Genomic DNA, 24728 nt, shown 5'->3' with positions numbered 1-24728 from the left:
CTGTGCCAGTCTGGGGAGATTTAGGGGTAATCGGAGGTCCCAGCTCTGTGATACCCTGCCTGGGTCCCCTGCGCACATGGCCTGTCCAGCCCATCACATCCAACACCAGGCAGGCCAGGCCCAGGAATGTCATCGTCCTCTCCTGCTGCCAGAGGCTTCAGGGAAGATCGTGGGGCACCTGGCCATTTTGCAAAGCATCTCATGGCTCCGGGAAAGCCAGCCAGCGCAGAGCAAATGCCTGACCGGGGCTAAGTGCACATGGTAGTGTTTCTCTCATTTACAGACTCTCTCTCCTCTGCTACGTCATCTGTTTCCACATGACTTTTAGCAAGTTCAGGACTTTGAGGTCTCTACTCTTCCAGCTGAAAGAACTACATAAACTTTGGAAAGCAGCCTAAAAATCTGGATTAGCAGCCCACCGACCCAATATATTTATACACAAGTGGTTTTATGTTTGCAAAATTGTTCTGTTTTCTGATAAGCTGGGTGAGGATTTGAGCACCAGGTTCTGGGCATCTGTGATGGGGTGGGCTGAATCTRGCCCAGCATCACTGTGTCTGCAGTGCTCTGTCCTCAGTGTCCATCCTTGCCTTGGCCTTGTGGCTGGCGTTTGAGGTGGAAGCAGTTTGTTCCTCCAGACTGAGACCTGAGCATCCATAAGCTGTTGCATGGACACATGGATGGATGCAGAATTGGTCCCRTTTGCACTTTGTCCCAATAGGCAGCTAATTGCAGCTTCCCCAGTCCTGAGCCCTCTCCACCCATCCAAGTCCCTAGTGTGGGTTTGCAGATTGATAGAAACCTGGTAACAGCATCCCTTAGAGGGACTGGAGGTGTCTCCACCTGCCATCCCAGCATAAAGGATTCCTCAGCTAATCCAAACATGGCTTTCCTGCTCAGGCGTTGGGTTTGGTATGTGATTTCATTGAAGCCTGGTGGGGTACAGAGGTCCCAGTAGACCACTGTGGAGGAAGCTTTCCAAATGTCTTTGAGTAATTCAGTGCTTGTCTGTTCCAGGGTTAATGTTTAGTCCCTCAATCTCTCTGGTTGCTTTTCCAGTCTTTGCTGTGCCCATTGCCTTGCCATGCGATGTGAGCACTTGCAATGCCCCCTAGAAAACGGTCACCCTTCAGAGGCACTGTCACCTTCCACCCCAGAAACAACCGCAGTGGTGTGGCCTTGTTGCCAACCTGCCYTCTTCCCCTGGATGCACCCTGCCTGGCACACCTCCATCCTTCTGCACCGAAGGCAGCTGACCCTTGGTGGCATAACGAGCGCCTCCGACATGCGAGACCCCACCACACATTTGCAAATGGCTCTAATCCCATCCAGTATGAAGATGCCTAACCAACAGCCGGAGCCTTAATCCTCTCTGAACCTGTACTTAATTACATTTGAAATCCAGCCTCCTCCACCGCATGCTACACACCATCACATGCGTGGGAGGCAGACCCCCTTCTTCTGAAAATAAGGCATCACTCACAGGGAGGAGGAAGGAAACCTGGAGGGAGGTTGCTGAGCTAATTTCATTCTCAGGCATCATACCCCTGCAAGAGGAGTGGCGTCTTGAGGCATAGCCTGGCTTGGTCCAGCTGGAAAAGCAAATCCAGCCCACCCCACGCTCTCCCCTGCTTCCCAAGAGCAAGCAGCAGTTCCCATAACAAGAACAGACCGACAGCCAACCCCTCCCCGGGCTGTCTGCCACCGCACRCCTTCGAGTATTTATTTTTCGCATTACCTCCTGAAGCTCCTCTCTGCAGACTGCTGGTTGGATTTGCCCGGAGACAYGGCCGAACCCTGCCGGTGGCCGGAGAGGAGGCTGTCCGTCTCTAAAGGATACCTGCCGTCCCCCTCTGACTGCAGGCTGGGGGTCTCCAGGAATTCCTTGTCGTTCCATGCACCCACCGTGCCGTCCATAGCCTGGTACCTGACCTCTATGGAGATGCTGGTCTGCAACACACAACACAGACGTGTTCAGCCCGTGAGGGCAGAGCGATGCCGCACAGGGAGGAAGGCAGGTCCTGCCAAGACCTGAAAGGCAAGAGGTGCTGTTGCTCCAGTAGGTTTGGACGTGTTCATCACAAGCTCGAGCTGCAGCTGGAGCTGTCTGCTGCCTTACCAACCCACCCAGTCTCTTCTCCCCCATGGCACGCAGCACCTGGGGAGCAAGCCTCCAGCTCCATCCATGGGCAGACGACCCCGGGAGGTGGTCCAGCTGCACTACATCCTCCCTCCCGCTCAGGGACCCCATCTGCCTGGCTTTGCTGGTGCATCCCAGACCAGCTGCACCAGATATGAGTGACATCAAATGCCCTTGCGCTGCAGAGCCATGCTCCAGACACAGCCTTGCCTGTAGGTGGGCAGGCAGGAAAATMTGACAGCGTGATATCTGAATTACCTCTCTGCCCAGCCCACTAACTTGTGCTGCATTAAATCACCTCCGCCAGGCTCCCATTGAGCCGTTGGAGGCACCAAGAGCCGCTGATAACAACTCAAGTTGCTGGTTTTTATTTTATTTTTTCTCCCGTAGTTCATCGTTTGTTAAGAATTTGTGCAGGGCTGCGGTGCCATGTCTGGTCGCTGCATCTCATCTTGCTCCTGTCTAGCAGCTGCTGGAGCCCTGTGTTATCCCAGACTCCTTCCTTTCAGCTGCTATAGCAATAAACTAATCAGCGCCAGGACCGTGCGCTGCTCCTCAGCTGTCTGTGCCCATCTCCATTCAGCTTCAAGTGAGAAATCAGAGGTTATATTTGATGCAAAGATGATGATTGATTTTAGACACAGGGGCAAAAATTTTCCTGGCACCAGGCTCAACTGCCCAGGGAAAATGGGTGATTGTCACAGAAGGTTTTAAAGAACAGGTAGGACACATCTCTGGGAGAAATGGGTGGAATTGATCCTGCCTTGGGGAAGGTGGGTTAGATGCCCCTTTCCAGCTCTGTGGCTCAAGGCTATTTTGGGGTATACAGAAATTTCCATGATTAATATCCATTTAGGAGTCAACTTTCGGGAACTGGTGAAAAGGCAAAGAAGCCAGGAGCAGGAAAATTTGCAAAAAAGTATTTTCTTTTTCATCTATGTTTTTAGGAGGAGACACAGTATCCTGACTCTCTCTAACCACAGCTTGTCACAGGTATGTTGAAAGGTTGGAAAATATGAGACATGAACTCAAGGAATTTAGTACATTTAACAAATGGAAGTTAAGAGGTGATTCAAACACAGTCGGAAACAGGGCTTTGAGGAAGGTTTTGATTGATTTTATTCTATGTAGTGCAAAATAGAAATTAGAGTCAATCAAAATGATTTGCCACACTGTGCTGACCTCACCAAGCTGTTTCAGCTAGTTTAAAAAAAKAAAATACAAAAAAAGGAAAAAATCTGTGTTGAACCATTATTTTTTCACGTTTTCAAGCCACTTCAAGACTATTGTAAAACACTTTATTTTTGAAATCTCATTTTTAACAATATTTTAAAGTTTAAAAATCTATAAAAAGAAATGAAAAATTATAGGCCCGATAAAATGAAACATTTTGTTTTGGGCTGAATAAAACCATCACTTGTTTGGAGGGAAGTAGCAGCTGTCAGCTGAAACCAAGAGAAATTCATACTGGAAACAAAACTCTCATTTTAAACAGTAAAGAAAATTAACTAGTGGAATGGTTAACTGAAGGGCTGGTGGATTCCCCTGTCACTGGATATTTTAAAATCGTTTTTATTTGTCTTTTCCACAGGTTCAAATAATAATAAATTCTAAGACTTCCCAGAGCCTCTAGTGTAAGAGGCCAGATTACCTGGTTGTAATATCCTGTCTGGCTTTATAATTCCTGAATCTTTTAAACTCTTTACTAAGGCAAGTCAATAACGTTATTAGAGCTGGCTGAAAACTGCCAGTGACGTCTTGCAGTCAGCACAGAAAAAAGAGAACAATTTTCAACCTTTCCTTTGTGTTTGATTACAGACTGAGGAAGCTATGCCTGGAAATTACTTTCCAAGAAATGCCTGCAGTGAAGAAAAGAAAAGTGTCTCTCTCTCTCTCTCTGGCCAGAAAATGCCCATTTTTACAAACAGCCCTTCCAAACCCCCAAGTGTTATTGCTGGTGCTTTCGTTGGACGAAAGCTGGAAAAGGGTGAGCAGCACAAACGTTTCAGTGCAAAGCAGCTCGCCTGCCCTGCAGACCGCGGCATGAGGCTCTGCCTCTCATCCCGGGGCCGGTTCCCACGTTTCGGGTCCGAATCACCCTCCGGGGGTGATTGCTGTCTCCGCGGGCTATAGCAGCACACGTGGACGCGCAAGTCACGTAGAGGTGTAACGTGGAAGGGTGAACGCAGGCTCCCAAGCTCGTTAAAAAGATTTCCTCTTTATCGGGAGACTTCTGGCTGCTATCCTCATGTTATCAATGGGAAAAGGCAGGCACGGAGCAGGAGGAATTGCCTTGCTCCGTATGCTGCGTGCACCTCCCTGTCCTCTGCTGCRATTTCAGTAGATCAAAACTGTCTCTACCCAGCCCAGGAGAGCTCCAGATCCTGCTCAGGTGCCTTTGCTGAGGAAACACACGCTTAAAACCGCAGGTTTTAAGGATCTGAGGGAGGCAAAGTTTGCAGAGAGAGGACTGAAGGAGCTTGTTTTCTTGCCTAATTCTGAGGGTGCTTTTGCAACCCTTGCAGATGATTTGTTTTCCGGGTTGCTCAATGTAGGGGGGGCATGTTCCTTCCAAGCAAATCCCTTTTCCTTTGCATCTCCAAGGACCAGCAGTTCAGATGGCCAGTTATCCTGTCTGACAGGCAGTGGCTTTCCATCCCTGTCCATCTTCGCCTCTTAATAATATCCAACCATTCTTCGGTCCCCTGCCTTCTCTCTGCTTGCAACAGCCCTTAATGGATTTGGCCCAATAGAAGAAACAGCAGCTCTCGAGGCTATGAGAACACGGGTCACCTCTCTAGGAGAGCTGACTCTGATACCCATCAGGAGCTATTCCCAATTTATATCTCCACCAACATTTCTCCATGCAGAACGCCCCAGGCGTTGCCCTCTGGATTCTGTCCTCAGGGTTCCCTCGGTCTGAAGTAATCCGCCTCGCTGGAGCAAAGATTGGGAGAGGACGGTTTGGAGAGAGAGAGTTCATGAATCTAAGTTGTCTCTCTGTCCCTGAAGTTGCTATGGATACAGCATGGGAGAAGGACTCTGAAATCTGGCTAAAAGCACAAAATGCGAGCACACGCACGCTTACCTATCAACTCCAAGTAGAACGGGGGTGATCTGAGGCTAAGACCGTGCCCCAGAAATGCAGGAGAAATAGAGGGATGTGGCATTTGTTCCCAAAGCAAGCACCAGAAACCCAGGATTTGTGCCTGTGTATGCAAATGGCTTGAGGGGATGGAGAACATGTGGGGTCTTACTGCTTGATCGAAGAGGGATCCCTCTTGTAAAATCTGCCTTCCCTGGGCTGCCCCGATTTTGTAGCAATACACAACTCTCAGTATTTTCATTTTCCAGAGAATTCTGCAGGTACCAACTGACAAAAGTCTCAGCAGAGCTGCAGTGAGACTAAGAAGACATAGCAGTATTTTTGGCCCTGTGTTAAAGATGTGGAACCTGAGACCCCTCAGAAAGGATGTGACAAGCCCAAGCTATTCAACACATCAGGTATGGGCTGAGGGAGGGTTGTTTGCCTTCCAGTTTCCTCCAGTTAGACGTACACAGTTTTTAAAAATGCGAAGGGTAACAGATCATTTGCTTTGACCTACCATGCAACATAGACCAAACTCCTGGCCAGGCCACAAGACTTTGGTCCTAGGTTAATTCACTCTCAAGATCCATCATCCTCAGCATTAAGAAGTTGCCTCAGTTTAATTTCCAGCCATTGATTTTCCTGTCTCTCCCTGCTACACTGAAGGGTCTTGAAAACATGAGATTTTTCCTCCTTAGGAGGTTCCCATGGACTTCAGCCAGGATACTTCCCAATCTCCTTTCTGATAAGCCGTGCAGAATGGGCTTGCACGTCCCACCAGGAGGCTTCTTCTCCGGTCCTGAAATCACTGTGTCTTGGGTCTGCATTCGCTCCATTTTTTTGCTCCTCCTCAGTACTAGATTCCTTGTACTTTTATTACTTGCATTCCCTCTCCACCAGCAGGAGAAGTCATCTCCTGACTCCTACTAATGAAACCACTAGTCTTTTCATTGCTAATTGCCTGTTGTTAGCACAGAAGGTTGTATGTAATTGTGCATTTCTTTTATGCTGAGCCTAGGAAGCAGCTTTTGATGGAATAGAAAAGTGGGGGGGGGAGAGAGGAAAGGACTGTCTGAGTTTTTATTTTTTTAATGAAAACGCCAGGGGTTTGATACACAAGAAGATTAGAAGTAGCTGTATTTCCAAGTGTGTTATAAAACTCAATCGCCACTGGAAACAGCTCCTGTGAGATGTGTTAACTAGATTTGAAAAACACTGAGTTATACAGCGGCTGATATGCAGACAGGGAGTCTTTTCCTCGGTATCGGGGGCTCCGGGGAAGTGGTGAGGACTCAGACGGAGTGGGAAGCCTTGTCCTTGCCAAAGCTCACGACAGGGGCCGTGCAATCGCTAAGCCCCATGTTAGCAATGTCACACAGCTGATAGCAAACGGCAGGGCTGTCTGCAAGGCAAGTCTCCCTGCAGGCGTTCCTTATCCCGACTTTCTCCACGGGATTATAAAGAACAAGACTTTAGGCCAGCTGCTGTATGAGGTATTTCTCATTTGCTCTGAGCCACAGGGGTCAGATAAAGGTAGTGCCGGGGGACAGAGACGAACATTGCAAATGTAGATCATTTCAAATAATCACTACTGCCGAAGGGGGCATGGCAGGACGGGACTGGCCAGGAATAGACACACACAGGATTAGTCATGGAAAGAGACAACACAAGGTTGCTTGGGGGCAGAGGCTGTCTGGGTCTGGTAGCAGTCGGAGGAAACATGGGGCTGGTACAGATTAAAGCTGATGTAMTAATGGCTGGGGCAGAGCCCTCATGGGATTGCTTAGGAGCAAGAAAGCATTGAGAACAGAGCTCAGCGTGGGACAGTTGTCAAAGCAGTTGCTCAGCTTCTCTGCCGGGATCTAAAGACCATGTTGTGCTTTAAGCTCTCACAGGTCTCCAGTAGCAGGACTTTGTCAGGCTATTTCCAAGCTGTGCATAAGCATTTGCACCTTATCAGTGTGCAAATCGAGCATTAAGGGCATGCAAACCTCACCCATTCCTGTCTGCACCCCTATCCCAAGAGTAATGTGATGGAGGAAAGAGGTGAGGATTTGGAGATTCAGGTGCATCACACAGACACATACGTGACTGTWCCCTCAGAGAGTCAGCAGAGAGACAACCAGAGAGATGGACCACTTACTGAAAGGCAGCGGTAGCCACATATTCCTTGTGACTTACCTGAATGGCTGAATTATTGTCATCTATGAGTGTATCTGTCACCTCTAGCTGTCCTTCCTCCACCACTTTCTGCAGGACCATCCGGAAAGTGCCAATGAGCCTATGGARCAGAGAAGAGAAAGGTCAGATGAGCTGTTGTGAGCCCCCACCAGCATCCATTCCTACTGGGAAAGGGCTTTGCTGGCCCAGTTGCCAGAGGGTGTAAGAGTGTCTTCCCTTCCCATTGGCCTTGTGAGGATGTAGACGTGAGATGTAGGACTGGTGCTGGGCCAAGGAACTGCAGCTTGGAAACAGATGAGGAGGATTCACGTCCCACCAGATCTGCAGCAGGTGGTGGTGATTCCTATCATGGACTGGGACAAATGCTGAGGCTGAGGTGCAGGCGTACGACATCTTCCAACCAGCATGGCCAGTTCTCCCATGAACGTCTGACCACCACCTAAATTCCCCCAAGATTAGCGGGATGTAGGCTTCCAATTGGTCTTTGTGGCTCACTGCAGCCTGCTGCTCTAGCCGCCAGGGAGTGCAGCACCGTGTGCAGCTAAATGCAGCCACATTCATTAAATTAAAGGCCAGAATGGATACCACAGAGAGCAGAGAAGTGTAGTGCTCTCTAATAGAAATCATTACTTATTTGCCAGCTCACAGCTTGTCAAGGAGCTGTGGCTTTATGTTCTTCATGTTCTGGTGCTCCACCAAAGGGACCTTCCCAGACTGGGCTAAGTCAGCTTGAAAAAAGAGCCAACTATGAATCAATAAGTGACTCTTGGCACAGCAAAAGCCCTGGAACAGTGAATGCTAAGTTGGCTTGTGCGATCTGCCTTGCAAGTTATCGCTAACATTATAATCCCAGATGGCAGCAAAGATATTACAGGGCATATCAGGAATAATTCTGCAGTGTTCTGCTGTCTGGAGCCAGCGAGAAAGCTGCTGCTGATTAAACAACTTCCTTGCAAACCTTAGGGCATCACTTGCTCATTGCAATGCTGATTTATCAAGACATCACTTCAGAGAGGGAGATAAATACTCACAGTGCTATGCTGGGGTATACTGAGGACTCCCATCCTGTTTAACCCAAACACCTGATGCGGTGTCTATATTCACAGCCCTCCAGAGAGACAGAGCAGCCGGCAGACCCGAGGTACACAGGGGTTATCATCAGCTTTGCCCCATGTCATGCAGGGTATGTGGCAGAGCTGAGGATGGACCGTGTCTTTCCCAACTCTCAAGCCGTCCTGTTATGCTTTGAGCCACCCTCCGAACTGGGGCTGGTTGGAAGAGCAGGGTCTGCTCAGCCCTGCGCAGCTCTCTGGCGTTTTCACTGATGCAGGGGCTGGAGTCATCTCCGTCCTGCCTCTGCCAACCCTCTCCTCCTTCCCCAGCCATGGGGAATGACCGTTCCTTGCACTCACTCCTGTGTCCCCACTGTGTTACGTGGGGATTAGACATTACTACCTTGGATGTTTCACCGATCAGGGAACAGAAATCAGACTGTGCAGCAAAGTTACTCCATCAAATGGCATGCTCCAGGGGGTGACACCTTAATAAACAACCTGAGGGGAAAAAAAACCCACCCACCTTAATGTTGCTTGTCCGCTTGCCTAGCTCTRTCTGACTTGTAGCAGCAGGGGAACCCTGCTTTACAACAAATCTCTAATGGTCCCTGCTTTAGCTTGCTGCGGCTGCGTGTGATGCTTCAGAAGCGAAGGAGTCCAGCCACAGCAGACCTGGGGTCCTTCCCAGCTCCTGCTTACCGAGCGCCCTGCAGGACGTTCACCCCTTCGCCTCAGCTCCCATGCTGTGCACGCAGGCAGACCCTAGCGTTAAGCTCTTTTAACTCTGCGCTCAAGACGCCGCATAGACCATTAAACACAAACACCTTTTCTTTGTGTATTTCACAGCGCTTTATGCAAAATGAATAATGCATCATCGTCTCCCAAGGAGACCTACATTTTCTTTCAGAATGGGCTCATCAGGGAAAAAGGATGCCRTATCAGCCTGGATTTCACGGTTTGCCAAATAATGTGATTCTCCATTAGCAGCTCTTTGCTGTTTTAGAAAGGCTTCCTTGAGRAAAGCCTGCATTTTATTTCTCAAGATTTGATCTTGGGCTCTGTTGTAGGGCTCTGGAGGGCTGCTCTCTGCTCATGGCTGGATTTGATTTCAGTAGGTGGCTGTTCAGGGAAGTCAGGTTTGCATGGTTACTCTTSTAACCTGAGCTCTAAAATCAAGTTATTTTAGTATTGTTGCTTACTAGTTAGATTTGTTTGTGTAGGACTGCGAGGCTCAGCTGGTAATGAGGTGTGCAGTGCTTGCTCTTGCATGTATTTGTAAGAGTCAGTATTTAACCTGTTTGCAGGTGGCACATTATATAAAAGCAGTCCTCTGGAAATGCTACACAGCTCATGAGGCAGAGGCTRAAGTGTGGTGACGGCTCCACTGCTTCGCTTAGATCCAAATGGACCCAAGTACATTTGGCCATAGGTGAATTTTGCCCCAGAGTGGACTGCTGAAGGAGCAGGAAGCTTTTTGCATAGATACAGCAATGACAGACGTGTCTACAAGTGGGGACATTCCTCAGCCATGAGGAGTCTTCACTAGCATGATGGGCAGTGCAGAATGAAATGGAGGAACCTGGAACCAACCTGATTTCCAGAGCATTTACCCTGGGCTTAGACTCCCTCCTAGTTCACCGTGGTTTATTGAGTTACCCCTCAAGAAAGAGCTGTGGTTTCAAGACAGGGTGTGCTCCTTCTCTGAGGGACACAGTTGTCCCTTGTACAATTTAACGCTCTAGAAAAGTTGACTTCAGGGTACTTAACATGAGACTGCAATCAGCCCCCCACTTCAGTACCCTCAGACTCAGGGAGGTAGGATAAGCATCTGTAAGACTGCAATACCACAGCTTTGGGCATTTCTGCTTGCCATTTAGGCTGCAGAGTCTGCTCTAAAATGGTTTCAAGCTACCTCACTTTATTTGGCAATTGCAAAGGGTTAAGAATCTGCCTGCACTCATTCCTCACAGCCCGAACGCGTCTTCATTTCCCATTTGAAATCCCCTGCAGCCCAATATTCACAGCTGCTGTTTCAGCAACAAATCAATGCTGAGCTGAATTTTTTCCTTAGGGATCTCAGAGCAGGCCACAGATCTTTTTGTTCAGGGTCAATATGTCAGAATCAGAGAACTGTTGTCTGGAGGAGACCTCCCACGTTGAGCAAGACCATCACCAACTCTAGATGAGGTTGCCCGTGGCTTTGTCTAGCCACATCTTGAAAATCTCCGTGGATGGAGATCCACAGCCTCATTGCTGACCTTTCCCAGGGCTGTACCACCCTCCCGGGAAAACACTTTTTCTTAACGTTCAACCTGAACCTCCCAAGCCAGTTTGTGCCCGTTGCCCCTTATTATTTCATCTGTCACTACCGTTACCTTTGAAACTCCCTCTCACATAGTTGTAGGTTGTTGCTAGGTTGTCCCTGAGCCTCCTCTTCACCAGACCAAACAAACTCAGCTCCCTGCACCTCTCCTTTTAGATTACATGCTTCAGGCACTAGTCAATTAAGGGGCCAGTTTTGTACAGTGGTGGTGGTAGTTTCAGATGACGGCTAGTAGTGTTGACCCCCGAAGAAATAACTGAGGCATTAGTCTTAAATGAGTAACGACAAAAGTTTGCAATGAATTTTTGCTGCCAGGGAACTGCATTTCATGGGAAACATCTAAAGCCAAAGCTGAGAGGATACACCGGGGGAAGGAAGGGCTCTTCTGACACACTTTCTGCTTCCTCTAAACCCCTGCTAGTGGATGGTGGTGGGACAGGGCACAGGGGTCCCTTCCTAACAACATGAGAGGACCTGCCAGACACCCCCTGCTTCTGTGACCTGCTTCAGTGCTGTCTCCTGTCTGGGACAAAGTCTCTTGAGAGAAGTCCGAAGAGCAGAGCAACATCATATCTGGCCCCAGCACTTCTGTACTCTCTCCAGCTGAGCTGCAGTTGAAAGCATACGCTGCCTTTGAGTGCTCATAATTACAGGCTGTTGCTATAGCAGGGAGAGGATAAAAGCAGGTATCTTCGAGCCGGTTCTAGCCCCGTATGACAATTTCTCCCCAGTCACAATATCCGGACCCCAGCAACACGCAAAGAGCAGATGCTCCTGTCTCCTGGGAAGATGGTGAGATGTAGCCCCTGCCACTGTCTTCCCAGCATATCTTTGTAAGCCCTTCAGCCTGTCTTGTGTGCCTTGCCCAGCTCCTCTTGCAGACTGGATGCCAGGGCTCAGTTTGTAGTAAGTGTATGAATTATTAGAAGGATGCATCTGTGCTAGGCTTGGGATAAAGGTCTCCTTTCTTGGACCCCTCCCAACCCGCTTCCCCTGGCAGGCAAGAGCCAGGCAAAAGGGAATGAAATATTCAGCAGCTCTCCACACAGTATTTCACTTCCAAGCGTTTCATAATTCATCAAATGCCCTGCTCCCTTCCCTGGCGGTTCTGCTGGTGGAAAGAGAGTTTTTTCTGGGTCACTCGTAATTTTATCAGACTATAGGAACATCTTTTGTTTCAAACCCACAAATTGCTAGCTCCAGGCTGGGCTGGTTCGGTGTTTAGAGCTTGCTCAAAGCCTCAGACCAGGACAGTCTGGGACTGTTGCACACCCCAAAAAGCAAAAGCTCAGGTGCCCAAGGAAGGATTCAACCAGTGCAACAGCAATAACCTCAGGGAGAACCTGTCTCCCACTCCTGAACCACTTGGAGTTGTCGGCTCTGTTTAAACTAGTCAATTAAACAGTGCCTGGGCACTGCCCCTCACCCGTCCACACCAGGACACTGCCTGCCAGGCTTGGCCCAGGACAACGTGCCCTGCCCCAACCCATCATGGTTTTGCCAGACAGGGGTTAGCCTGGGACAGGGCCGTTCCTGGGGCAGTTTGGATGGGCCCCATTTAGGAGAGGGGAGTTTCCCAGCCTGGCCATGGCCAGACCCACCGGGGACTTGGGGCAGGGAAGGGTCCTGGGAATGTTTGGGGAGGGCACTAAGCTAGATGCAGAAACTGGATCCTATCCAAGTAGAAGATGTGAAATTGAAAGTATGATTGCAATCCAATATCAAACAGAAAAAAAAGCAATAAAATAAATAAAACAGTTACTGCACTGAAGCAACACACAAACAAGCCTCACCTGTCCCCCACTCAAACAAGCTCTTGATGCTCTTCATCTTCCAGAGCATCTGAGAAAAAGATGGTACCCAGGAATATTGTGAGGGTGGAGAGGGCAGCCAGGAACAGCCACAGCACCTGCTCACTGAAGCATCTTCTCTCTGCCTTCCCCTACAAAAATGCCTTCTCACACCCTGACACTACCAGCTGCAAACACCAAAGGACTCAGTTATGACCCCCCAGGCTGGAGCAGCAACATCTCTGAACTCCTGAACCTCAGCTACAACCTGGATTATGCCCCAAGCGCTGCCTTGCTCACAGGCATCCCATTCAGTCCTGGCATCTGCAAAGACAGCAGTGGGGTCTGGTCATTTGGGGGTTCTGGGGTCTTCATAGGGGAATTGGGCTCCTCTGTTGAGATGTGATTGTGGGAGATGCTGATCTTTCTGCATGGAGCATTGATGGGTCATAGATGACCTCATGGCTTCAGTCTAGCCAACCAAAATTAGCAAAGATGATGAACCCCTGCTGATTCGTCAGCTTCCAGAGTGATGGCCACCAAAACTCCATTTCTCAGGTAGCCACTCCTATGTTGTGATCCCCTCTTAGTTTCCTTATCAATAAGCCAAAGAGACGGTGCTGCTGGTGTCTTCAATACAGGCAGATCTATTAAGGTTTTAACCAGTCTCTCTGCTCCTCTCTGATCAACCCCAGTTTTGGGGCATCCTTCCAAAACTGTGAGCCATAACACTAGATACATTTTTTCAGGGCCAAGCACAGAGATAGAAAAAAACCTTTCTACTGCTGCACGTCCTCCTGTTTACCCTCCTGGGACCACGCTAGCCCTTTGGGATACAGCGTTGCCCTGAGAACTTGCACTCGCCATGGCTGCCGTGCCTTTCCTGCACAGCGGCAGCTCCAAAACGCAGTCACTGTCCCACAATGTATGGCTCGTTTCCTATTCCTAGACAAACGATCAGCTGCACTGAGTCATGTAATGTTTATATCTACAGGCTACCAAGCAATTGCCACAGCCCTGTGCCAGCCTTCCCTAGACAGCTCTCCCCAATATTGGTGGCCTTGGCTGTGCTGCTAGCTATAACTGCTTGTCTTCTTCCTGCACACGGGGAAAATGCAAGAGCTGTATGACAAGACCCGGTCCCCATAGGACTCCACTAGCGACAGACATCTTCAGTGATGAATCCCTGTTTCCAGCTACCCCTGAGATCTGGTTGCATGTAATACTTTCAGCATGCGCCATGTCAAGTTTTGCAGACTTTCCATCTCCTAATCAAAATATTGTGCACGACTAAGTCAAACACTGTACAAAAGTCTAAGCGTATCCACGTTACCGCCATTACCTTTAGCAACCAGATCTGTAATCTCATCCTAAATTAGAGTTACCTGACAGGATCTATTTCAATAAGACAATGCTGATTGGCATTCATTATGCTATTCTACTTGTCTTCCAGGGTGAAATAAAATCCATTTATATTTAATGAGAATTTTTGGAAGAGTTTGCTGAAAAAAGTTAATTCAGTGAAGCAACTTTTAATATCTGGAAGCTGCTCAGATGAAACAGTTGTTGTGTCCTACATTTCACCAGACTTGTYCAAACATTAACATACAGGCCTGGTACAAAGGGGGTAATTATTGAGGTAAGTAATTTAGGAAGCCTTAACTTAAAAGGGTCAGATGTTTACAGAAACAGCTGCAGTGGCTACACAGTGAGAAAGGCTCTTTATTTTGGTTCAAGCTCCAGGGCATGYATTGCGTAAGGCACAAGAGGAAATTGTTTGTATTTATCAGTATTGCACAGTAACTGTGTGTAAATGCAAGCACTGCAGCTCCCAAGCATGCTTTCAGCTCCCCAAATACCCAACGATAACTCAGTTTCAGCTGATGCGCTTTCTGCTTTCTCCCAGCGTGCCATCGCCTCTCCCCCAGGYAATCCTGACAAACTTCACAGATTTTTCAGTCACATGAATCTAGAAGCTGTATGGAAACCACTGTAACCCTCGAAAGATCGTTTTACCAACCCACCACTGATGAAACATGGAAAGTTTTGAGGCATAAATTGCTCAGGAATGTCATATTTGGCCTTTGCCAGAGTTTGTGTGAAGCTCAGCTATGTTCTCTGTGCTTTTAATACTTAAATACAGGGCTGAGGAATCTTCAAAGACTYGCTTTTTCTGAATGGATTTTGCTCAATGACCAAAAATGTATTAAACAAACAAAAAAAAGCAAGCAAAAAGCCCTGATGCAGCTCAGATGAAAATACCAGCGTCAAATGCACTGCTTCAGTTACTCACTTTTCTCTGTTTGCTTAGGAGGCCACCAGGGAAGGGTTCATTTCACCTGTTTGAAGCCACCCAGCAGTTTGCTACTAGTCCCTGTGTCCTCCAGGCTCTCTGTGCTCAAAGCGGGGAAATCCATCCTCAAAGGAAGGGAAATGCCGGCCTTGGATGTGTCTGCGTCTGGGAGGAAATGCTCATGGGAGGTTCTGGTCTTTCTCTTCTGACTACTGAGCTTAAACTGGGCGCCTAGATTATGTCCAGCCAAAGCTGGGCTGTGTGAAGTTTTGTTTTCAGGTTGCTGGAGCAGATCGCGATCTGATGTCTTCCTGGTGATGTGAAATGAGTCTGGTGGGGGCCAACGAGCCACATCCTCCCTGTTGGCCAGCCACAGCGAATACATCCAATGACTTGAACTGATCCAGCCCATGCAGCTTCCTCCTTCCCTGCTCACCTTACTCTGGCTTTTTGGAGAGCCAAGATTATCCTTTGCACCTCTTCCTGGGAAGTCTGGACTCCGCAGATCACCCCGCTCTGTGGCTTCCCTCCCTTGTGGGATCTGTCCAAATTAGCTGTGCCTCCCCGTCAGCCACGTGCAGCATTTCACAGCCACAAACAAATGTCCTCTTTTTTTTTTTTTTTTCACGTGCTGGCCTTGCCTTGCAAAATCGAACAAGTTGTATTACATGGTATCACTCGCAGGAAGGCTGAGCTGATACCTCTGAAGACATCTCAGCTGATTAGCTTGCATCTCTCACGTCGTATGGAAACTTCTACGGTTCCGAGTTCCTGCCCCTGGTGACACCAGTCCTCTCAGGTCATCACCAAGCGCACCCTTTCCATTTATTTTTTCCCTTCCATGGAAGCTGATGCTAGAAATCCTTAATGAGGCAGCAGACTTGCTCACTGCAGTCATCCCATTGCAAGGGGGTTTGTGCAGGAGGAAGGTTTCAGCTGGATGTCATGTTTGCTTTCAGACCTGGCAGCCGTAGATGTACGGCAGACCCCAGCCTTATGGGCTGGGAACCCGAGCATGGCTCTGCAAACCCCTGAGCTCTGGTACTCACCACAAACCCCACCTYGGGGAGGTATCTGCGAGAGGAGACACTGCTGCTCTCCAGTGGCAGCCCCACCACACTCATTTTGCATCACCAGGAAAAGAAGTCAGACTGAGACCTTCTTCAGAGGTGAATAATCCCTCAAGAAGTGCAATGGAGAAGAAAAAACCACATATGCTGATTTAAGAAAAACATGAAAAGAAAGTGTGCAGCCAGCAGACAGGGAGGAATGGGGTGGCTGGGCTCTCAGGAGAGGACAAATCTGTAATGATAGCCCTGGTGGATTAGGAAGGACCACAGTTCATCAAACCCTGTCTTCCAGAATATGAGTCTTCTGACCAACGTGAGATATCCACCTCAGGACTCCCTAGGCCAGAGAGGATATCTTTGTGTTCAATAACTCGTATAGATTTTTCTTCCATGAAGCCATCAAATTAATTTTTGAACCTGTAAAGTTTTGGTATCCACAAGATCTTGTGGTGAGGCGTTCCACAGTTCACCTAGTGTTGTCTGAAGACCCACTCCCTTTGGTTCCCTGAGCCAGCTTCTTGCTGTTTTCATTTAAACATCCAAWTTTTTCTAAGGAAACAGACAATGAGTAATTGCTCTCTCTCCAGTTTACCCATGTGGCCATCCGTTATACACCATCTTGAAGAGTCCTAATTTATTCACTGTTCCTCATATAAAAGCTGTTCCAGAGCTTTCATCCCTTTCTCTACATATTCCCATTCTATTAGATCCTTTTTGCTACTTCATAGCAAATAAATACATACAGACTACAGCAGGTTATAAAGRCAGCCTACGACTGCATTGGAAAGCAACTTTCTGTGTTTCCAGTGCTGAAAGGATTACTGGGAAAAGCTGTTTTAATGATGTTTGGGTAGTCAAGGTTACTGGATTGTTCCCAAGGACTAAGACAGGCATAACATTCCCTCCAAGAGACCCACCTGGAACGGATTTCAGGTAATAAAGTTTGGGAATCCAAAACAGAGCTAAAAATGGCAAATACAACCCATAAGATTTAGGAATGACCCCCCAAACCCGATTAAGATCTTCCCATATGAATTTTTGGCTTCCTGGTGAAATTAGAAAGGAACTCAAAGAATTCTTTTGAACTGGAACAAAATCAAACAAAGCAAGAGGTGGGTGTGCTGCAATGTGATGGAAACGCTTTGTCTGGATCGAAAACATATTAAGTTTCACTTGAAGAGGTTTAATTGTTTTCTGCATTTTAGCAATTCTCCTGACAAAAATATCATCTTGAAGTGTGCACCAGAGGCATCACATACCCGGTGATCCAGTGTGTCAGACACAGACACCCAGATGTGACCTGAGGGTGTCCTGGGGCTCTCCCACACCGAGGGAAAAAAATTGGGAGACCTGAAACCCCTGCTACACCGACAATGCGTCAAGGTCTGCAGCTCAGACTTCTGTGCTATTTAAGCAAGCTYGGCAGCAGAATGGCCTGCCCAGCTGCAGTCCAAGCACCGTCTCAGGGAAACCGTGGCACTTTCTGGTTTGCAAACAACAGCTCTTGCGATGCCCTACCTTCCYGCAGCCTCCTCTCCAAGTGCTGGCCATGCCTGCTCTCTCGGGCTGGGACAACAGTCAGATAAGATGAGCAACATACTGCAGGACATGGAGTAATTATTTTTCCATGATACTATTTCTACAGCGATTCTGCACTGGATTATTTGCTGCAGATGAAAKAGTGAGCACTGGGGCCCTGGGCTCTGCAAGTCCAGTTTCATGCAAAAGACATGAATTCTGCAGTGCTGTTAATCATTGGAGAAGTCTTAATACAAAGGACAAAACAAAGCTCTATTTTTATCCTGGAGAGTACAGTGCTGTATTAAAAGCACTTGGAAATAGTCTCTTTGTCGTGTCAGGTAATGAGAGCCAGCTCCTGCCTGTTCTCGCCGTGTATCGGTTTTCTGTAGGTGGATGTTATCTGTACCCCCACCCTTGCATCACCCAGTGAGACAGACAGGGAGTGGACAGGTCTATAAYGTGGTTCTTGGCCTTTGGCTGGATCTGGTTTCTGCTTCTAGCCCTGGAGAGGAAAACAGTAACATATGCACAGCTGGGAGGAAAAGAAACTACACTCGAAGCGAAAGCCATTCATTTTTGTTTTGCACAGGGGRACAAACATGTGGCACAGAAGAGGCTTGTCCGTGTCTCCTGATGGGTCAGAAATGGGAGTAGGCAGAAGGGATCAGACTTCTGCATCCAAGGTTAWGTTTTGGCCAATAGATTGCACAGTCTTGCTCTCTGATGTCTCACCAACAAGATGTCTCACCAGCAAGAGGGTACGACGTGCTGCCCTGGCCACTGCCTCAGCTTGGTCTTGCTTCTCTGCATCTCTCCCACACATATGGTCCATCACACATTGCTCAAACATGTCTCACTGTTTTCCTGTGCTCACACACACACATATCCATAGCTGGTGCCTCACATCATGCACATGTCTCCTGCACATGTCGCCTCTCAGGGACCTTGAGCGTGGGATCCTTTTCTCATCTTGAAAGTGTTTTGTAGGTCTCCCCAGAGGACCAGAAGGGAGAGGACAGAGACGAAGTGAGTGCTGTACTCCCAGCAGAAACTCCATATTTCTGTTCAGGTCATTCTGTCATGCATCAGTTGTTTGGCTTCACCAGCTGGTTTCCAGGAAGAGACATGTGGCATTGGTTGAAGCCTTTCATGTTCTTCAGGATGCATGTGTAGGACCCATGAATATGGGTCATTCAGTGGTGTGGGGGATATTTAGACCGCATCTACACTAGTAAATTAAGCACTGGCAGGCCATGGCACTGCCCCTTGTTCACACACAGCAGAGTACTGCCAACCAGGTCTGGTCTGAGTTTTTCCAGCCTGGCCACGTCCAGCTTGGCCAAGGGCTCAGGACAGGCACGGGAAACTTTCTGTAGTTTCATAGTAGAGTTGTATTCATTGTGGTGACTGTGGAGATGCACTGACAAGTTTTGCATATCTTGCCCTGGTGTTGCCTGCTTCCACTCGGTCTTGTTGGTCCCTGAGAAGCTGGCTCCTGATGATAGTTTGGCAATGTCAGTGGAAGAAGGAGAGGATGGTTTGGAGACAGAGAAGAGGCATTCAGGGGAAATGGCCTTGGACCACCATAGAAATCAGTTTCTTATATGTTTTTCCTGAAGAAACTGCTACCTGCCATAGTTGGAGATAGGTTTCTGGGCTGTAGGTACCATCAGTCGGGCCCATTTGAGCCGTTCTYATAAACTCTCTCTCCACCTCTACGGTCTGTCCCTTCCTTTGGACATTAAGACATGCAGAGCCCTGGGGAATSGCTCTCCAAGAAAAGCCATGTGCATAACCTGCCGTTACCTCTCCCAGAGGCAATACCCCCAGGCACGATGCCAATAGCCCCTCTGAGGAGCCAACAGACCAACAGCCGCCATAAGGAGGCCTAGGCTCCTTGCCAGGTCCAGGGAAAGGATTGTGTTACCAGCTGATTAGCTGCATGGTGATGGCTACCCAGGCAGGAAACAAAAGCAACACAATGAGCCGCACAGCCCTGTCCCAGCAGCAGTCCCCTCCATTATTCACAGCAAACCTGCATCAGGTGTCATGCCTTTATCTGAGGTTCTGCTGAACAGCACTAATCAGCTGCATGTGAATTATTCACAGAGACCACGGCTCACCTTTCCAAACACCCATTGCCAGGGCTCTGCTTCTCCCCAGTCCTCTTCCTCCTCTCCAAGATTTAAGTCAATCTACCCTCCTGCTAAGACTTGTTTTGCACTTCAAGGTGGGTGGCTCTGGGGTAGTGCCCTTGGCTGTGTCTTGGCACTGTTTAAYTTACTGATGTGGACATTTCCCAGCCAGCAGGAGGAATGCCGTCAGTCTGAACAKAAATCCATGGCTAATCCCTTTATATTCATGACTTGGAGCAGTGTATTCTGCAAGCTGTTTCCTGCCACTCATGCTCAGATAGGACATTGGAGCTCCAGGAGACCCGGGTCCTTCCAGAGGCTGGATAACCAAGAGCAACCCAAGGACACTGCACACCCATGTATGAGCACCCGAGCTGATCCCTAACTCCCCATAGACACCTATATCTACAGTGAGACAAGATGAAGCTGCTTTGGGGATTCTGCTTCCCACTACCATCAAGGAAAAGACAACCTGGGGCATTGCCCTTATTCACACAAGTCCTTGACACAGTAATTCACTACAGTCATTAGCTGCTGTCTCAGGATGGTTGTTGGTTTGGTGGTGTTTGGAAGAATGAATTCACCCCCAAAATATGGGTTATCTGGGTCAATGGAAAGCCATTTTCTGAAACGTCATTTTACCATARCAATGCCTTGGTGAAAACCTTGGGATCTGTTAGTCACACTGCTGACATCTCGTGATGTCCCAGAGGAGATGCCAGCGATTTTGTAGACAGCACAACTCCAGCCATGTGAGTTTTGCATGATACCACGACTTTGTTGGCAATTTTTTTTAGGGTGTGTGGTTTTCTGGGCTGCAGTAAAGCCTGTTTCTGCCTTTGTGTCATCTACACCATTCTCATTATTCAGCAGGTGGAAGTTTTGAGGGASACTAGCTGCAAAAAGGGCCCCTGGGACAAGTGTCCTTTTCCACTTGCAGCTGATGCTGCGCAGGCCCCTTTGCTGCAATGCTTGCATTGCAAGGCTGTAATCCCCACTGCTTTGGACGTGTTCCCAGTTCCATACTTCAACCCAAAGCTGGCTTCATGACCACAAGTTTTCAGCACTCCCCCAAAGCTTGTTCACTTCTCAGATTTAACATTTTACTTGTCATTGTGTCTTTCGTTTTCTGTCTGAGATCTGAGATGCTGCAGTGATGTATTCCACAGGTGTAGTTTTCCTAAGAGTCACTTTCTTCTTCAGAGGTTGTCTTGTCTGGCATTTGCTGAGAGGGCTCTCTGATTCCCGTTCCTTTCCTTGTCCTTCAGAGACTCCTTTTCCTGATCCTCACAAGGCACCTCCTACATGGATCAGCTGAAAAAGCACTTTACTCAATCTCTTTCCACAACTGCTCTAAGTTCCTCGACATCGTCCATCTGTTTCCCTTTCACTTTCCACTTTTTATCACCTTGGTTTTTGTTTGTTTGTTAGTTCATATCCCTTTTACAGTTCCCCCCCCCCCGTAGTCTTTTCTAAAGAAGTTTGGTTGTTTGTTGTGGGTTTTTTTTTTTATTTTTAAAGGAAACGATAATTGCTTTTGTCTCCTTTGTTTCTCTGTCTCTTCATGCAGCCAGACGTGAAGGACAGGATTGGATGAGTGAGGGTGGCCACAGCAGATCAATAGACTCGAGATACTTTGAATAACTGTGAGAGTTACTGTACCTTGCCTGAAGCGTAGTTACAGACTATCTGAACGTTGCTAGATCATGGCAAAGTGAAATAAGCTAAATTTAGGACTCCACGCCTAGAAACCATGCCCTGCTATGCCGTATCTGTGATGATGTCATCCGAGAGATTTTGATTTCTCAAGAGACTTGACTCATCCAAATCAGAAATCAACCCAGACCAGAGCAGAAATGGGGCCTCCTTAAAGCCTCACTGCTCTCAGGGAGGTGATCCCATGTCAGGCACACAAAGTCCCATGCTTAACGTCCTGGACTGCAGAGAGGATTGCTCCAGTGGCCCAAAACAAACGGCCAGGTTGCAAGGGGAGTACACCATGCTGGCTATCTATGAATTGTTGAGAGACAGATTGAACACTCATTTTCCACGGGCATGTTTCTGAGATCATTTTACCATTGTCTATAAAATGCCACCATGAGGAAACTGTTCCTAACCTGAAGGGCTTTTTAATTTAGCAGAGAAAGAGAGAGCAGGTAATTAAACTCTGCAAAAAAAGACTCTTCAGGGAGATGCTAGATGCTCCACTACTGTGCGTCTCTTAATCAAGATTGCGTTCATTCTGCAATTAGCCCAGTGCCACTGATCGAGCCTCTGGGCTGCCCAGAGGCTCGATCCGTAAAGGCAGGGCATTTATGTCCCTGCTATAAATAGAGGCACGTTCCCTGCAAGATGGACCCAACCGAGCCCTATGGTCTAATCTGGCTGGTGACCTGGCTTGGTGGTTTCTTCCCAGAGAAAGGGAATTGCTGTCAGAGCAGGGAAAACTGCTCAGACAAGGGAGAGGGGCTTTTCCACATCAGAGTGAAAGGAGGGAGGAATGAGGCAGCGGCCCTGCACATATGGAGGGGACACCGCGGGCGCATTGCATGAAGGGGCAGGTTTTCTCCAAGCCAAGCCCAGGGCAGCAGAGCTGGTTCTGCTGCGGCCTGTGGCAGGGCAAGAGGAGACTTTGAACTGGGACCCGGACCCAGCGCTGCTGGGAAGGACAGACTCTGCCTTTCAAGGCAAATGCATCCTAGAAACAGGAGCAGCAGTCCCTCTTCCAGCCCATAATGATGCAAAACAGGTGAACCCGCTGGATAAATGTTTTTTGTTCATTGTTACAGGCCAGCGATAGTTTCTGCGTAATCATCATAAAAGAACTGGCACCCTCTGATCCACTGATACCATTTTTTAATGAAAATTGGAACAATAGAGAAATCCCAGAACAGCAAAGTATTCAGACAAGGTGATTGGAGAGAGCTGGGCTAACCTGGCAGCCATCCTAGGAGAATCATAGAAAAGCTTGTACAGAATTCAATGAATAAGTAATTAAAAACTGGAATGTAATCAATGACATTCAAGGTAATTTTATGAGGAGATAGGGCCTGTCAAAACAAGCTTGGTTTGCTTCTTTGAAATCAGTTTTTCTAGTAACTGCATGAAAGGAATATAATCTTATAAAATGTTTGGTTTAGTGCTGCCTGCTATTAATGTTACACACTGGGAAACAAGAACAGATTAATGGAGAAATCCTAAAAATAGGAAATCAGTTGAGAATCAACTTTGAGTGACAGTGTTACAGTGCAATTTTGCTATTAAGCCCATGATTACTACATCTGTGACTGAGATGTAAAAAGAAATTTATATGATTTATAATAAAATTTTCAAGTAATGTGAAGACTGATGGAGCAGTCAATCACGAGAGAACGGAGGCAGCTACACAGAATCGCGAGGATCTTGAGAAGTGCCTCAGCCAAGCAAAAGGGGCACTCACAAGCCAAAAACACTTTCGAGATGGAGCATTTGCACCTCAGACTGACAGAAAGTGGACTGGACTTCCACAAAGACAACAGCTCTGAAGAGTGTGCTGAGCACGCAGCATAGCAGCCCAGCATGACACCTGGTGAATAAACAGCCAATTGATCCATAACCGTATAAACGGGGGAGGAATGGGTGAGAACAGAGAGATGTTTTTTCTTCAATCTATAGAGCTGGGGAGAGGTAAGGAAGAACTAGATGGAGGTTTTTAAGAACACGTTGGACAAGCAGGTACCAGAAATATTTTAGGTCAGGTTGCTCCTACCCTGAGACACAAAGGCCATCCTGAGAGCCATGCCCTCCCTAATTCCCATGAGTCTCTAAAAGTTCAAGCATCCCTCAGACCCTAGGATGAGGTTTCCCCTGGAGCTTCATGCTGTCATGGACGGAGGGCTGCTCTGTCCCTTCATGTCACCTAGCTCAAGGTTGGGGAGAGCACACAGGAGCTGGAGGAGCTGCCTGCTACCCCAAGAAGGGAGAAGACAGCTCCGGACAGCAATGGGGAGAGGGCAGATAGGAGAGGTAGCCCCTGGGGAACGGGGCAGCATCAAGGCATCCTCCAGGTGAGCCTGTTCCAGGAAAGCCATTCCCTCAGCTACGATAAACCTGCCTTGGCTACATATACATTACACTACACAGCAGTAACAGTACCCAGAGCAAGAAGGCTGCTTGCTCAGACCAAGGGAGTCCAAGCTCAAGGAAGGCACTGAAGGAGCATCCAGCCAAAGAAGCACCACTGCCGGCACAGACGCAATACAAACAGCAGGTTCCAGAGGCTGGAGATGACACTGGTCCTCAACAGCCAGGCAGCAAAGGAGGTGAATGCCCCAGATCTGCATCTGTTCCTCTCAGGTTCCCATCCACCCCTCTGGACTGCACAGTCTCCAAGGAATCGATTCACACACTGTCCCTTGGACAGTTCACGGCTGCTGAGATCTATTGCATGTGCCCTGGGTAGACATCACTCACGAACTTGCCATAGCCACACTATCTCAATGTAAGTGCCCACAGCAACCAGTTTGAACACGGCTTGAAGTGACTTGCACTAAGTATGGACCCTGTGGCAGAGCAGAAATCTCGCCACAAGCCCTGGGCCACTCTTCTTTTCTGTATCTGCCATCCATTCCCCACCAGAATTGGTCAGCTGTGCTGAGACCTCTTGGGGAGCTCAGGCAAGGAGCCCTGCTGCCTTCCTCCTCCCAGATAGCAACCAAATAAAACAAGTTCTTTCAACTTTCCTTCTGCTACTTAAGCTCCCATTTAAAAAGCAGGACAAAGATTGGTAATTCTGGGAGTTTGTTGTTTTCTTTTTTCTTTTTTTTTTAATCACATATATTCAATATTCCCACCCTGCACGCCATCTGTCTGTCTCTTCACAGTTTCACTTTTTTGGCTCTGAAGCAAGCTTTTGCTGGCAGTGAACATGTATCTGTGTGTTTGGGAGATGTTCTGGAGACCCTGCTGAACTCCAGCCAGGGAAGACATGGGATTTCAGGGCAAAAATCATTGCTATAATTATTCATTACAACAAATTATTACAACAGTGTATGTCCCACCTGGGATCCAGGCCCAATGGTTAATGCAATGCCCAAACAGAAGGAAGAACCCTTCCCTGGCCCTGAAAGAATTTATAAAAGAATAGACAGCAG

At 48.0% G+C, this 24728-nt stretch overlaps 1 protein-coding gene across 1 annotated transcript in view; it reads right to left on the bottom strand.

Moving 5' to 3' along the window:
- The window catches only part of OTOF (otoferlin), a gene marked incomplete at its 3' end in the record, with an annotated part of 98449 nt that overhangs the window by 49843 nt on the left and 23878 nt on the right, over positions 1 to 24728 (bottom strand). The window contains exons 4-5 of the mRNA XM_026055363.1: positions 7410 to 7509; positions 1739 to 1950 (exon numbers count right to left, since the gene is read on the bottom strand). Coding sequence (XP_025911148.1) covers positions 1739 to 1950; positions 7410 to 7509 — 312 coding nt within the window. The remainder of the gene's footprint in view (positions 1 to 1738; positions 1951 to 7409; positions 7510 to 24728) is intronic.

Source organism: Apteryx rowi, unplaced genomic scaffold (genome assembly GCF_003343035.1).
Source record: "Apteryx rowi isolate R43461 unplaced genomic scaffold, aptRow1 scaffold_991, whole genome shotgun sequence".
Lineage (NCBI taxonomy): Eukaryota > Metazoa > Chordata > Aves > Apterygiformes > Apterygidae > Apteryx > Apteryx rowi.
This window is presented reverse-complemented; position numbering and strand designations above follow the sequence as displayed.